The sequence below is a fragment of the Rhyacophila brunnea genome, unplaced genomic scaffold (genome assembly GCF_057557595.1).
Source record: "Rhyacophila brunnea isolate RB1 unplaced genomic scaffold, BYU_Rbru_1.0 scaffold_3, whole genome shotgun sequence".
Taxonomy (NCBI): Eukaryota; Metazoa; Arthropoda; class Insecta; order Trichoptera; family Rhyacophilidae; genus Rhyacophila; species Rhyacophila brunnea.
The window spans coordinates 58,278,240-58,294,240 of NW_028232965.1; the positions used below are offsets into that span (position 1 = coordinate 58,278,240).

The 16,001-nt window shown below is 32.8% G+C and overlaps 1 protein-coding gene across 1 annotated transcript; it reads left to right on the forward strand.

The window, feature by feature from the left end:
* Positions 1-8,058: 8,058 nt before the first annotated feature.
* Positions 8,059-12,957, forward strand: LOC147068610 (uncharacterized). Its single transcript, XM_085953007.1, has 4 exons — positions 8,059-8,076; positions 8,712-8,945; positions 10,390-10,563; positions 12,661-12,957. The coding sequence occupies exons 1-4, from the start codon at positions 8,059-8,061 to the stop codon at positions 12,955-12,957; spliced, it is 723 nt and encodes a 240-aa protein (XP_085809133.1).
* Positions 12,958-16,001: the final 3,044 nt, after the last annotated feature.

The window sequence follows — 16,001 nt, forward strand, 5'->3', positions numbered from 1 at the left end:
TTTAAAATCCGCAGACGGCTCGTTGGATTTCAAACATGTTTGATAAGTTTGTTACTCTCCGAATTGCCAGACTTCGTCCGTCGATCACTAGGTATGCAAATTCGATTTTACATAAAATACGCGATCATTCGGACCTAAAAAAATCTTTAATTGTTTTAAATATGTTCATTGATTAACTTGTTGATTTACACATTAGAAAATGAGAGATTTATCAATAATTATTTTTTATTTATATTTATTTATGAAATTCATAAAAGAAAACGTAAAACTTGTATTGTTTTCACTGCTATATTATTTTATGCAAGTTTACATTTATAAATAACACAAAATTATAGGATTATCGGAAGACATTACGATAATCGCACTTTCACTTTTGACAGCTCGACTTTTTTATTCGTTCGTTGATCAGTAGCAGAGCATAGACTAATCAGTCTAATCTCTTTGGTCACCGTCGAATTTCAAAAATTTCATATAAAATCAAAATCAAGGGCTTTTTTACAACACTTGCGAACAAATCTTTTTGTCGGCTTGCCAATTTTTCCTATGTTATGAAATTATCAGGGCTCTAAATGGACCGGAACGCACCGGAGCGCCGTTCCGGTTCATAAAATCCACAAAATTATCGCTCCGTGTCGTGGAAATATTAATTTGACCGTCTGAGCTGGATATTTAATATAAATAAAAAAAATAACACACTTATTTTTATAAATCACATTTACAATTAATGTAGTATAGTATAATATACCTAGTTGATATTTTCGTAAAATTATCGAGCGCTCCGGTTCGTAAAATTTTCCATTTCGACCGCTGGAAATTATAATACTTTGCACGAAATAATAACACGGGAATACCGAAATTATAGTAGGTAGGTACTTTAGGTGTAATGATGGTAAAAGAAAATCGGCAAAAAAAACATTTTTCCCGAGATTCAATATTATAGTATTTAAGGTTTACAGATGTGGGACATGGTTTGCTACGGTGTCGCCGCCAAATCTTACTTTATTGCTTAACTAAGCGTCGATAACCGTGTTGCTAAAATTGCTTTTTTTTTTGTTAAACATAAAGTCAGTGGTAAATATTTTTAGCTAATTAAATAGAAAAGATGTCCTGTGTGTTGTAATAACATGTGGTAGCCGTACTGATAATGAAGAAGATGGTATTACGTTTCATAGGTAAGTTGATACATGTTCGTGGTAATTTATATGTATATTATTATGTATTTTAACATCAAGTGACCTAGAGTTTCTTTAAAATAACTTAAATTATGGATATCTTTACCTAATGGTTGCATTTAGACCGTTTAAAAATACTATATAATGTAAAAAAAATAGAAAATTACATTTTAATTCTGAGCGTCTAGTGCGAGCACTTTGGGTGAGCACTAGCGAAAAGGTCTATGGTCTCAAATATTTATATACGAATGCGTTCGCTCGCCCACATACCAAACGCACGGCACGCAGCTTCATTTATCATTGCAATTGGTGGCGTCTAGATGTATCTATAGTCTAAGGGTGCACCATAAAATCGTACATAATATTACGCAGACCAAAATTATAGTACACAATATTGAATATACCTACTTACTATTAATATATTATAAACATACATACCACATAAGCGTAAACTTCGATAGTTTTGGCGGAAAATATGACGTAGTCAGAGCGACGCCGAGCGAATGAAAACGATGCGATAGGCTTCATGTAAGAGCAGTCAGAAATAATAATAAAATGTACCCCATGTAATTCGTGCGCAGTAGAAGAAATCGCAATCTGCGCAATTTCAAGGTTAAGTTGTTGTTCTACTATAGTATGGTTGGCAACACTGTCCGAGAGATTTAAATTTTTGGTATTTTCCTATTTTCTATTTAAGAATATACCCTGTTCTTATATATAGTGCGCGACAAAAATCTCCAAAACAAAAGTCGATATATTTTTATGTCCGCGAAACCCATTTTTTTAGGCATTTACTCCGAAATAACCTTTCCCTTTTCAAGAAAAACTAACCATGTAGGTAGGCCTACTTATCTACTTTTTTCTGTCGTAACAATGTGATTCGTTTTTGCGATACAAATAATAGCGTTATTTTTTAAATATAATTTAACCGAAATTTTCGCTGCGACCTGCTGCCATATTGGCTCTTAGCCCGGTCGCACATCGTCTCCTCGACTGGAATATGGTTATAAATTAAAACCGCCGGAAATTAACCCTCATCTGCGGGCACAGGAGAGACCATGTCGGTATGGTCCCAATATTTAACCTCGATTTGATATAAATAAAAAGGATTTCCAGTTATACACATTTATATTTTTTATAAAACTCGATGTTTTTTAAAATAAATATAAAAAAATATTAAAACGATGAATTAGTCAAAAATCTACACGAGGAAAAATTGAAAACTTAATAAACTAAATTTTAATAATAAATATGTCCATAAAATATAATGTAATAATAAGATGGGACTCTGTAACGAATTCACATTTTGCAATTGTAAGTTAATCTTTGAATTAAAAAAAAATACATTTTTAATTTTTTCAGATACATATTTATTAATTATTAATACAGTTGAAATTGTAAATTATCAAAAAAAATCTCAAATTGCAAGCATTGTATTTTTCCGCTAGGTTCTCTGCTGGCATGCCTCTCTCCCTTAAAAAAACATAAAGCAGGGAGAAAAATCTCGGAGGAGGATTCAGCCCATTATTCCATAAAACTTTAAATACAAGGAAGCAGCCTTTGGTACTATTATAATATTACCCCTGATACACCTCTGGTTAGATTACAATACTCATTTTTGCAATGCGATCGACTTTGACCTTAGTTGGTGACTGGTGATATTGATTGATTCATTGATTTTATGGTACGTAGCTGAAAATGTTTGCAATCTTATGTAATAAATAGAATTATAGGTAAGTAATAGATTTTATGCATTTACAAACTAAATATATATAAATGCGTTTAATCTGAAACTGGAAAAAAGTGACAAATAACAATGTCTAACGCATTTAAGGCCCATTTCTTTACATGCGATTGATGCTTGAGAATATCATAAGAGTGGCACAGCGAGAAATTGAACGATCAATGATAAAACAGTTCATTGACGGGCACAATCAGAAATAAAAATATCCGTCGGTAAACGAAACTTACAAACATTATACCTAAATCGAATCGCACAACTTCATTCAGACGGGTTCTAGATCTAGATGGCTTCTAGAATGGAGGCCTCGAACAGAATATCGATGGACGGATGCAGTGACGTCCCTAGACAAAATGCCGCCCCTAAGCAGTGCCAAAATGCCGCCACATTTTTTTATACAGTACTTTTTATCATCCTTTCATGACTCCAATATCTAAGAAATGTGTTGTATGGATACATTACTAACAAGATATAGGTATACCACTAAATCTAATTTAAATGTCATCTCTGCTTCAATAGACAATATTGCGAGTCTACGGTTTCAGAAAGGTAGGCACATTTCAAAATGCACATGACAACTACCAAAACTCGAGTGACTGGCAAACATATTTGGATAAATTTTAAATTAGGTATACACGTGTCATTGCTGTTCACCAAGAACGTGACATCCAAGAACAACGGAAGTAAACTAGACATTGCACACCCGACAGAAAATAAAGCCCTGTTAAAACTTTTATAGTATCTACCTAATTAATATATTTTTTTCCAACCAGTGAGCTGAATTTTTTAATGAAAATATATTTCCGTTATTACTAAGTTTAGGTAGTTTTCTATGTATACCTAATGATTCTCCTCGACTTGCCGCCCTCTGGGTAACTGCCGCCCCCAAGCGACGATCAATCTGCCTACCCCCACGGGACGTCACTGGACGGATGGCATCAGAAGAGCCGCTGAATTGAGTTAAATTCTTGAGAGGCCTTCGTCTAGCAGTGGATATCTACTTCTTCTTATTGTGCCATCCCCTAGCGGAGGTCGGCCACCATCAAGGCGATCTTATCTTTGTCGTCTGCTACCCGGAACAGTTCGGTGGAGCTACACTCGTACCAGATCGCACATTCCAGGTCGCAATCTTCATAGCCGGCCCGGGGATTCTTAGCACCCTCTGACCATTTAAGGCCTGCCGGAGACTGAGGGCCATGCAATTTGATTTTCCAGCCATGATGATTACTAGGGATATAGTTAATGTGGTAGTTTCCCGTTGCTTTCCATATCGCAGTGTCAAAGCCATTAAAGCCGTTGCGACCATGCCTTCAGTTATCTAAATGTAAGCTGTACCGAAGTCCATCCTCTCCACCTTACATCAGTACTGGTAATTGCTGCTGTCCAATACCAGGGATATTTATTGACTTCCCAGTCTAGATCCGCTGTGTTCTGCGATACCAGGGTCACCTCTAGGAGAATGTGGTGCTGGCACCACGCACAGAGGGTCTCGGTAGGGGAGAGGCTAATGATCTGTTTTAGATCTATATTACGCATCCACTTGCCTTGTAGAAATATAATATTGTCAAATAAAATAAGCCAAATCGACTAAAATGACGATATAAATAATTACATTTAATATTAGTATTATCCATGTGTATCATCTACATGGTCAATAAGAGTATTTTGCACACATTTCTTATCTATTTATTAGCAGAAAGAATCCAACATGGAATTCGGTAACTACCTATGAAATAATGTACATACATAAAACAATGCTTATTTTATTCGCATTATTACACCACCATGCAGCGACGTCCAGTGGGGGTAGGCAGATTGAGCATCGCTTGGAGGCGGCAGTTACTCGAAGGGCGGCAAATCAAGGAGAATCATTTGGTTTATATTATAGAAATGTATGTTACGATGTAATAGACGTTGCCAAACAGCTGAAATGGAGATGGGCGGGGCACATTGCTCCAATTGTACCCAAGGGGCACGAAACGGCCACAGGGTCGCCCTAAAAGCCGCTGGATTGACGAACTGATAAAGTTCGGCGGAAATACGTGGCAGCAAACGACACAGGACCGAGAGAGTTGTGAAGAAGCTTGGGGAGGCCTTCATCCAGCAGTGGATTGACCCCGGCTGATGATGATATAGAAATAGTTACTTAAATTTAGTAATACCAAAAATATCTTCCCATTAAAAAAATCAGCTCACTGATTGGAAACAAAATGTATTAATTAACATAAAAGTTTTAACAGGACTGTAATTTTTTTGTCGAGTTCGCGATATCTAGTTTACTTCCATTGCCCTTCGACGTCCATGGTGAACAGAAACGACACGTGGACGGATGATAAAAAATACTGTATAAAAAATGGGGCGGCATTTTGTCTAGGGACGTCACTGTCACCATGTTCGATACTAAGAGTATCATACTATGAGGGTGGAGGTTGTATTATTGGCCCTCGTAGTCCAGTGCGTAAGGGCTCATACACACGGACTACAGTTGCAGCGCGTCAAAGCAGGTCTTAATTGATTCCAAATCCATCCAATGAAAACCTCCAGTTTGACAAAAACATTTGAGATTGACATATATTATGATACATTTGGAATTAAGTAGGATCTGCGTCGACGCGCTGCAACTGCAGTGTGTTTCGTATGTTTGAGCCCTAAGGCGCTGGCCTTTCATCTGGGGGCCCGAGTTCAATTCTCGATGAAGTCACAATATCTTTATGTGATTTTCTCAAAGCCTGAGTGTTTGTTTCTCTTCTATTACTAAATACACTAATGTTGCACTACGTTAGTGTCATTAGGTATTAAAAAGAATATAAGTATATATATGTACTTATATTATATATTTTATGTATTAACAGATTTTTGTTTTTTTTTTTTTTATGATAAATGGATTTTAGTCACTTGATCAACCTACTAGATTCATATTCTAATATCTCTGACTCCAAAACACATTCGAAAACAGTACCTACTTTTGTGAATTTTCCGGACCCAGGAATGAGCCCACGAGATTATAAGCCGACACGTTACCGCTCAAAGCATTGTGAGCGTGTAAAAAAATCCTCAATCCTCCGTGTTGTGAGGGTAAATATTTCCGACCATGTCCGATCCTAATAGGATCATATGGGCCTCCACAGAGTAGAGGTTTGTATTAACAGATTTTTTTTTACGAGAAATGGATGTCAGCCACTTGCTCAACCTATTAGGTCCATACCCTGACTCACACACATATTGAAAAACAATATGTGTAAGCACTTGCCAGACCTAGGATTCGAACCTGGGACCCACGGCATGATAGTCCAACGCTTATGCCGCGCGGCCACCGTCGGCGTAATTGGCGTAATTGGCGTGGGGGATATGGCGAAAATGATCGCATCATTATTAGTGTAGTAAATCTATAGCGAACTATCATCATCATCAGCCTGAATCTATCCACTGCTGGATGAAGGCTTCTCCAAACTGATTCCACTTCTCTCGGTCCTGTGCGTTGCGTTGGCACGTACTTCCGCAGAACTTTATCATTTCATCGATCCAGCGGCCTCTAGGTCTACCTTGCGGACGTTTTGTACCTCTTGGATACCACCGGATGACTAAATTTATCCAACGATTGTGATAGCGAACTATATTATGGTATATTACAAAATATAATAACTATAATTTGTGTTTTTCATACATGTGCATAGGTTTTCTTCAACATCCTTGGTTATTTTATAGTTTTAGACTATCGGCAATGGGGTGCCCTGTCAAAATATAGGCATTTAGTATTTTTTTTCGAATATTTTGGCACAGGTCCCTTGAAGAGTGAGATTAATGTTTTATTAAGCAAAAATTGCAATATAGTACATTTTACTGATAACATTAACTCAAATAGGTTGACCCGGGATCAGACGGGTTTACGTAAAATAACATGATTGTATTCTTTAAAGGGTGTTTAAATTTATCCCATATTTTTCCACACTCAAGATCCGTACCCTGTTATACCACACCCGGCTTCGCATTAATTGTATGTTCCCTGTTTACCGTATTACGCGCTCGCTAATTAAGAAAATGTTATTGATTATGCTAAAATTTTCTTGAATATAATAATCTTGAATAATATACAATGCAATACAACAACCATATAATATAATTTCTTAATTCATGTTCTGGTGTTTGCTCTTTTTTGCTATCTTCATTAATCAAATATTACGCTAATAATATAAATATTATAAAAAATGCAAATATTATGATTTTTAGTGTTTTTAACTTAAATGTTGGAGATAAATAAATATATTTGATACACAGCCATCCAATAATAGTAAATATAATTATTGTAACTTGTATCTGATACGTAAGCATTTTTTGTTGTTTTTAACTTACCATTGGGTCTATTCTATACTTATCTACCGCTAAAGTGATAAATATTATCAACCTTTAGGGTAGGTTTATATCCAAGTATTAGCACTTATTGTAACAATAATTACAATACGTTGTTTGTAATTGTTGATAGTGATATATTTTAACAGCAGCAAGAGAGGTGTTGTTAAAATATAGCATTTATTGCAACAATACAACCAACGTATTTTAATTGTTACGATAAGTGCCAATACTTTGATACAAACCTACCCTAAGTTTGATAATATTTATCACTTTAGCGGTTGATAAGTATAGAATAGACCCACTGGGATATACGTTTCGGAAAGTACCCTTTTGAAAGATGTATGTATGTGTAGGTGCACATGTGTTATTATTATATGAATTATTTAATCTGTGGTTTAGATCTGAAATTCCTAGCGTTGTTGGCAGAGTGATTGACACGCAATGTTCAGTTCAGTGCAACCAACATTGAACGAGATTTTAAGCAAAATGAAAAGTGTTTTCCAAACAATTAGCACAAAGTTTACGGCCGAACGGTTTATGGCTCGGCAGGAATACGTGCAATGTTTTTGCGTCAAAACTGAATAACTTATTATTATAAAATCGAATTCTTGGTTGATGTAATGTTACTATTAATGCAATTTTGCAAGCAAGCAATCATGTATACAACGCCTATACTGTTAGATAATAGCTGATCTATATTTCAGTATAAAAACGAAGGCTTTCGACCGTTAGCTATCAGTCACTGTTCTATTGTTAGAAGTGTCCATAAGTGTTATCGTAAGCTCCTAACTAAATATGGCATCAAAGTTTATGGTAAATTATCAATTAATTACAAATGTTATTGAAGTGAAAATATATATTATGGACTTATTTTAGATACGGTGCATCACTACGGATTTAAGAAATTTTACAACACGACTTACAATTTAAAAATAATAAATTGTCAAATATTTGCAACCAAACAACGTCAACAATAATGTTATGGGCAAAAAACAATATATATTTACACGTGTAATCATTACATTATTGTAACACTTGTATGCGATATAAAGAAAGGATTACATAAATTACGTTATTTAAATAAATAAATATTATCGAAAACTAAACTGAAAGTTAAAGAGAAGCAATTAATAGCAAATAATATAATATATTATATTTCTACCATATAATTAGTATAGAAACGTATTTTAATTCAAATATATTAATTAATTAGTATCACAGAATATAATTTAATAAGACGTTAATTAGTATTTATATTCAAATATTTAAAAACCGTTCCTGGATCTAGAGCTTCAACATCCATCTCCAGGTCCTGTATGACTCCTGTATGAGATGTGGTGGTTGTGTTTACAATCACTATTTTTAATTTGCATCCCATAATAATAACATCGCACAAAAAGAAAGCCAAGGAATAATATTTACATAATGAAGATATTTTTTCTCATCAGATACTGTCAGCCATCGCGCTAATGGCGATCGGTGCCAACTCTGAAGACGGCCCTGGAGGATACTCTTATAACAGATTCAGCGGACCAGTCAGTGGGCAGATCCAGCAGATCAAAGTTAAGCCAGCCCAGGGTGAAGCCGCAACACTATACGCAGACTTTGGCTATGATCACAAAACTGGAATGATCCACCCGGAGACGCAGAAGTATGCCAACTACAAGACCGTCGATTATGTTGTATGTAATCTGAGTGAATAAGTATAACTAATTATTTTCTGTTATATCGACAATTTTTTTTAAAGAATTCATCTCTTCAGAAAAGAGATAGTATTGTACTAAAAGATAGCTGGCATGCATTTGCTAGATATATAGTTACATAGATTCAGCTATTGCAATAAATGACACCGAAATTTTAACTGAGCCAAACCTCAAAACATAACATTTGAATGTGTTGATTTTAAGGAGATTTAAAAATTCGATTGACTGGTTTCAATTCAGTCCTCAGGTATTCAAATGATATGTAGTCATTTTCCAGCACTAACTCCAAATAGATTTTCTTAAATCACCACATTACTACTAACACGAAAATTAAACAAAATATGTAGGAATATATTATAATAAGTCAAAATAATATTATAGTTGATTAAGATGGTATCAATTAATTAATTGAGTTACCATTTACTTGGTTGAATTTCAATTTACAAAACGTTTATTTACATTATAATATTCAATTCTATAGCTTTGTTTATTATTTAATAGCTGTTTCGATCTTTCATAATCAAATTTATTTTACATACCTATAGTGAGCATGATAAATTAGAAATTAAAAGTGTTCACATCACACGAAAAACAAAGAAAATAAGTATTCAATATGTAAATAAAAGCGACAAGGTAGTCTAAATAATGGTATCACAACCAAAATAACCATCGGATAATAAAACGATTTATAGAATTTTAAATAATATATTATAATTTGTAATAATTGCAATACAATATCGTTGCACAAAAGAACATGATGCTAAATATCAGTGGCGAAGTTTGGCGGTAGGGTGTTAGGATCCGACATAAACAATGGACATTAAACTTTGTCAGTCATACGTATTTGTTTTTATTGAACTGAGACTAAAATTTACAGATGGTGTTGGTTAGTTTTTAAAAATCAATTAAACCCTGCCTAAACCAAACCATAATAGTTTTGGTATATTTTGTGCGATCCGACAAAATTGTGCACACTTTTTCATTCATACTTATTTGTTTTCGTTGAATTATAACTCTATATTTATTTATATTTTATTATCTATTCAATTATAAAATTCATTGCCCTGTTTAAACCAATCTATTATTGATAAAAATTATATTATATCTACAAAATATCCAAAATTATGTATGATTAAATTTCATAGCATAATAAGCATTCGTTTTCGCATGCTTTTATTGAATTTTAAAAAGTAACCAACACCATCTGTAAATTATACTCTTAGTTCAATGAAAACAAATACGTATGACTGACAAAATTTAATGGGCACTATTTATGGCGGATCTTAACAGCCTACCTCCACCCTTCGCCCCTGCTAAATATGTACCAACTTATTTCATGGAATGCCCGTTCTTTTTTTGGCCAAATCTGAACATATGAAATACATGATAATATTATTTATGAGTTGTATCGTTTTATATGTAGGCAAAGCCCGATTATCAGTACTCATACGGAGTTGAGGATCCTCATACCGGAAACACCCAAAACCACAAGGAAACTCGCGATGGAGATGTCGTGAAGGGAGAGTACAGTCTGGTGGAAGCTGATGGCTCCGTCAGAGTAGTCAAGTACACAGCTGATCCTAAGAATGGATTCCAGGTATAATACTTTAATACTTTAATAAAACTATTTCATTATTATTTATTTTCATTTTGAATTTAAGTGTTTGATGTTTGTTACTGAGTTTAGTCATTTTACATTTGAATCGTTTTCGCTACTGGATTTCGCATTTCGTCATTTTCAGGCCAATGAACACTCACCAATGGTAAATGTAGATAATTACTAGATTTTGCGTATTGTGATTCATGTTGGATATAGTTTAAATCATTGAAACAACTTTTTTTGAGACTTTCTTTCTCTTACCGCCGAATCAAATATTTGTCAATACTGTCAGGTATAAAGATAAGTACATAATAATAAAGATTTTTTTTAAATTTCTAAGTAAATTAATATATAAACGTCCTTGATAATTTATTGTATAAGAGCAGGCACATAGTCGGCTATCTATATTGTCACAATTACCGAATCTAGCAGTCGTAAATAAATCAGACAGTGTTAGAAAGAAGTTGAGAAAAAAGAGCCATAAAATAATGTGCACAGCGTGATTTTTTATTTATAGCGGAACTCAGGTAGCTCTATTCAATGTCATATTATATTAATTTATCATCAGGCCTTATCAATTTTCTTTACGCACACATATTGAAATGCAACGAGATTTAAAATGTCATTGTTGAAATACGAATAAACAGTATATACCTATATTATAAAAGTTTGACATAATACCAGAAGTATGTTTTTACTTTGATAATGTATAGTACAATAATGACTAGGTATGACAGTTGTTTTAAATTTCTGCTTCCGCTCCAAACGGCGGAAATGGATTAATTTCAAAGTACCTACCTAGATAGTTAGAGAAAAACAATACATGGAGTTGGTACGCGTAAAAAATATATAGGTACGTTACCTGAATAATAATTATTGTAGTATTTACAACTAGGTACCTAGTATTTTGGACTAAATAGGGACGGTGAAAATTTCAATGAATCATGTAGATAGATGGTTAGCATTCTATTCCATCTTCTCCTTTGAAATTCGTAGGCTCCTTTTTATTTTTATTGTGAGGGTTCGCCCACAACATAATCATAAAAATGTTGTTCAAATTAATACATCTCAAGAATAGGGTAATAAATTAACCGGTACATATTATTCATTCAATTCAGTATATATTTTTTTAATTATAATAATTACTGATTAATATTTTCCAATATTTTAATTTTTTTAGAGTAGGTAAATACATTGATTGAACATATCTGCATTAGTATTCTAACACTTACTACACAGTGAAAAGTAAATTGATTTGCTTATTGAAAAACCGACCTCAATGCGGCTAATTTTTGCTCACTTTTTATGACATCGACGTTGTCTGACAAGCTGCTGTTATTTATATCTTCTTTTCTATATTATCAGCTTGGCGTTATTGGAATTATTTTTGGTCAACAGATTGGAAGAAACAACTACCGGAATTGTAAAGTATGCGGGTCATTTACCTATTCAAATTTAATTCAATTTCTGACTAATAATATTGAACTCGGATTCACAGAAAATAATATTATAGTTTATAAATACTTTTGTAAGTAAAATATACAATAGTTTGTACATACAATACTATGTAAGTAAAATATACATCATTACCGTTATATATTATTTATTCATCTGGTTTCGCCCGCTCTTTACCAGTTGATAATATCCATTTGAAGCGGACAAAACCAGTCCTGACTAATATTAAATAAGTGGAGCTCATTCAGAGCGTCGGTCTATAGCATCGTGGGTCCCAGGATCGAATACCGGGTCTGACAAGAACACGTATTGTTTTTCAATTTTTGTATGAGTCAGGAGTCAGAGTATGGACCTAATAGGCTGAGCAAGTGGCTGATATCCATTTCTCGTAAAAACAAAATCTGTTAATACACACCTCCACTCTGTGGAGGCCCATAATATGATCCTATTGGGATCGGATATGGTCGGAACATACTAGATATTATTGTGTTTTATTTTAATTAATTAAAATTATAGAGATAGCAACCAAAGGTTAGGTACTTTAGGTTTTATAAATGTGTTTTTTTTACAATAGAAATTATTAAAGAAAGACATTCATCGTGTGATATATGATTAACATAACTTTTCATATTTTGACAGGCTGTAGTGCATAAGGAGCCCCCAGGCGGTGGTGGTGCTCAATCTCAAGACGCCGAGCAGCAACAGGCGCCCCAACAAAATAATTACAACGGAAACCAAAACCAGAATCAGAACAGATACAACAACTACAACGATAACAACCAGAACAACCACAACAACCACAACAACCAGAACAACCACAATAACCAGAACCAGAACAGAAATAATGACTACAACAATAACAGGAATAACAATAACAATTACAACGCCAGGAGTAACAACAATAATAATAATGAAGAAGATGATTATTATTCATAAATAACAAAAGACTTATAGAAATAATTCATTGTTAAATATTTAAAAAAACGTGACGTTAAATAAACGATCGTTTGCAAGATTTCTTCCATATATTATTATGTTACAAGGAAATCGTGAAAAAGCTTTATCATTTTTGCGTACCTATCTGAGTGTATAATTTATTTACGGTTTCATTTTTTTCTAAACTCTTGCATTTTTTCATTGCCAAAATTTGCATTAAAAAATAAATTACACTTCTGTGCTTACGCGCCTAACAAAGAATAGTGATGAATGTGTTTTATTCACCGAAAGTGTGGAGGACTTAGTATGTGATATAAATTTTATAGATTTTAATCATGTATTTATTTTTATTCTAGTTATGTTTTATTAGTATCTATGCCTCTAATTTATCTTGAAGAACTGTGACATTTTCATTTTATTTTAATTTGCATCGAACCATTGTGATACTCAATATTATTAACAATTCGATTGTGTGTGAGGGGTTTCAATGTGAAAATATATAATGAAAAACGAAAAAAAACATGTTTTTTTTTAAATTGTATATTACCCATGTTGAAAATTGACATAAGTACATACAGAAGGAAATTTTTTAAAACCATTAACACATCGCTTCATATTTTGCTTCGACAAACACAACCGATGAATAAAATAATATATCTAGCTTTGTACAATATTTTTTCTTGCAAAAATTTAATACAGTAAATCAACATCATTTTTAAGTACATCCAGAAGTAACTTTATTTAAAACTATTAACACAATATCTCTTCATATTTTGCTTCGGAAAATATAACCAATGAGAAAAATAATATATCTAGGTTTGTACAATAATTTTTCTTGCAAAAATTTAATACTCGTTTTTAACCAGGAAGAAATCTTTTTCAACTGATATTTTAAATGAATAATTTTAAATACTATACTTTTCCTGCTAGCGTCTCGAGCACGGATATTTGCGTATTTCTGACGATTAAAAAAGAATAAAGTAGCTACATACTTTTAGTTAGTTAAAAGTTTGATTATTTGTAAACATACACAATTTTTAAATATTGAATTCTACTGTAGCTCAGCTGTACTTAGCTGGATGTAAATGAATTTCTATTCTAATTAATTTATACGTCTCTCAATAATCATAGATCACGACGTCGATATTATTTTTAAACACAACAGATTGTAATATATATTAGAGAAAAGTGAAAGATCGTCGAAATTATTTTCATTCATTAATTGGAAATTCAGAAATAGTTATGCGTTGGAATATGAAAATTGATTAAAAAAAATATTATCCCTGACGCGTATTGGAAAATAATATTATTGGTGAATATTGCAATAGTCGCAGTAAATGCATAAGTAGGAACAAATAACAACATACTGTAGACATAAATTAAAATTTCATAATGAAAAAATTTAAATGTCTTGTATATATTTTGAAATTATATACACTGGCTCAGTGAATAAGAAATCAGTCAATTATTGCATTAAAGTAAGCCATAGTCTGGTCTGACACAACGCAGACTGGGTGACTGGGTATTTGGTTGAGATTATTTGTAATACCTTATTCCAGTAATAAGGTTTCTTCACTCACTTAACTCTGCGGTCTAACACAACACAGAACTAGATGAAAAAACCCATAACAATAAAAGCAAAAAGATATTATAAATTTTACACAACAATTTTTATGTGACACCAATATTATTTTTATTAAATTTTATAAATTATTTATAATACAAGTACCTAACGACTATTATGGAAAAATATCGGCATTCACAAAAAAAGTAACTTACCAAATCGTTTTTTTTCAAATTTCTATTAGTATAATAAAATTATCAATATTTTAATCTGATTAACTAACATAATTGCTAGTAACCAACTAGATATAAACTGGAAGTGTAAGACGGTTATATTTAAAGCGAATCATGCGTATTTGATATACGTTTCAGTGCTGTTTGTTTAAAGACAAACACACATTGAATTGGATTATGACGTGAACTACTCTTTTAGATTTTGTTAAATAACTAATCGCGTCCATTTTCAAAATAATCATAGAAAATGTATTATATCACGAGTAGTTTAATGAAGTGTGAAAACTCATGATGACATCAAATTGAATGGATTTCGATTTCATCGCGAAGTGACAAGCGCAAGGTCGCGTTGTTGTGTTTGATTTTTTAATGCGAACATTTTCCCAGAACCACTATCAATTCTTACATAATGATTAATGGTCCGTTATGTTATTTTGTCGAAACAAATATTTTACGGACGATGGATTGTGTTTGTCGTCTGTGTCAGAAGTTGACTCACACTACAATAAAATGTGAATCTCAGTAATTGCCGGTGCAGGAGTTTTTGATGATTAAAAAATGATTTTCGTCATAGCCGGGAGCTCTACCTTATTTTTAATTAGCGTCATGCACAGAAGAGTTCAAATTCAATCAGATGGATTAATATTTTGCAATATAAATAGTGTGCAAGACCTTCACACTACTCGCAGTTGATTTCAATCAGTCTAGTCAGTAGTCAAACTCCAAAATATTTTCTTTTTTTATTTAAAAAAATGAGGATATTCATCGTGTTGATGGCGGTGGTTTGTTTAATTGGCAGTGTTAGACCTCAGGTAAAAATATTTTCCTTAATTATCTATCCAATTGTTTATAATATTATTATATCTAGAGCCAGGATCACATCCGCGTCTTCTTTAAACGTGATTTCACCAAAATAATACTAACTTATTGGATATTTGTTTATCGTGGCAATACAATGAAAATTAAAGTATAAATCACCCAAAAATTACATCACTCTACAGTCTACAGTGACAGAATTTACTTGAAAGGATTACCCATATTACACGAAATCTATTAAAATTATATTATAAATAATTACAGTTTAAATAAGTCAGATTAAAGATGCCTAAATAAAGGAATGGAGTATGGTTAAAAAAATGTTCAACGAGTGTGAAAACTTGTGATATTTTGTTTGATTTTGACTTTTAAAGAAACCTCTGAATATTTGATAGAAATTTGAACAAATACTATTTAATTACCTACTATTC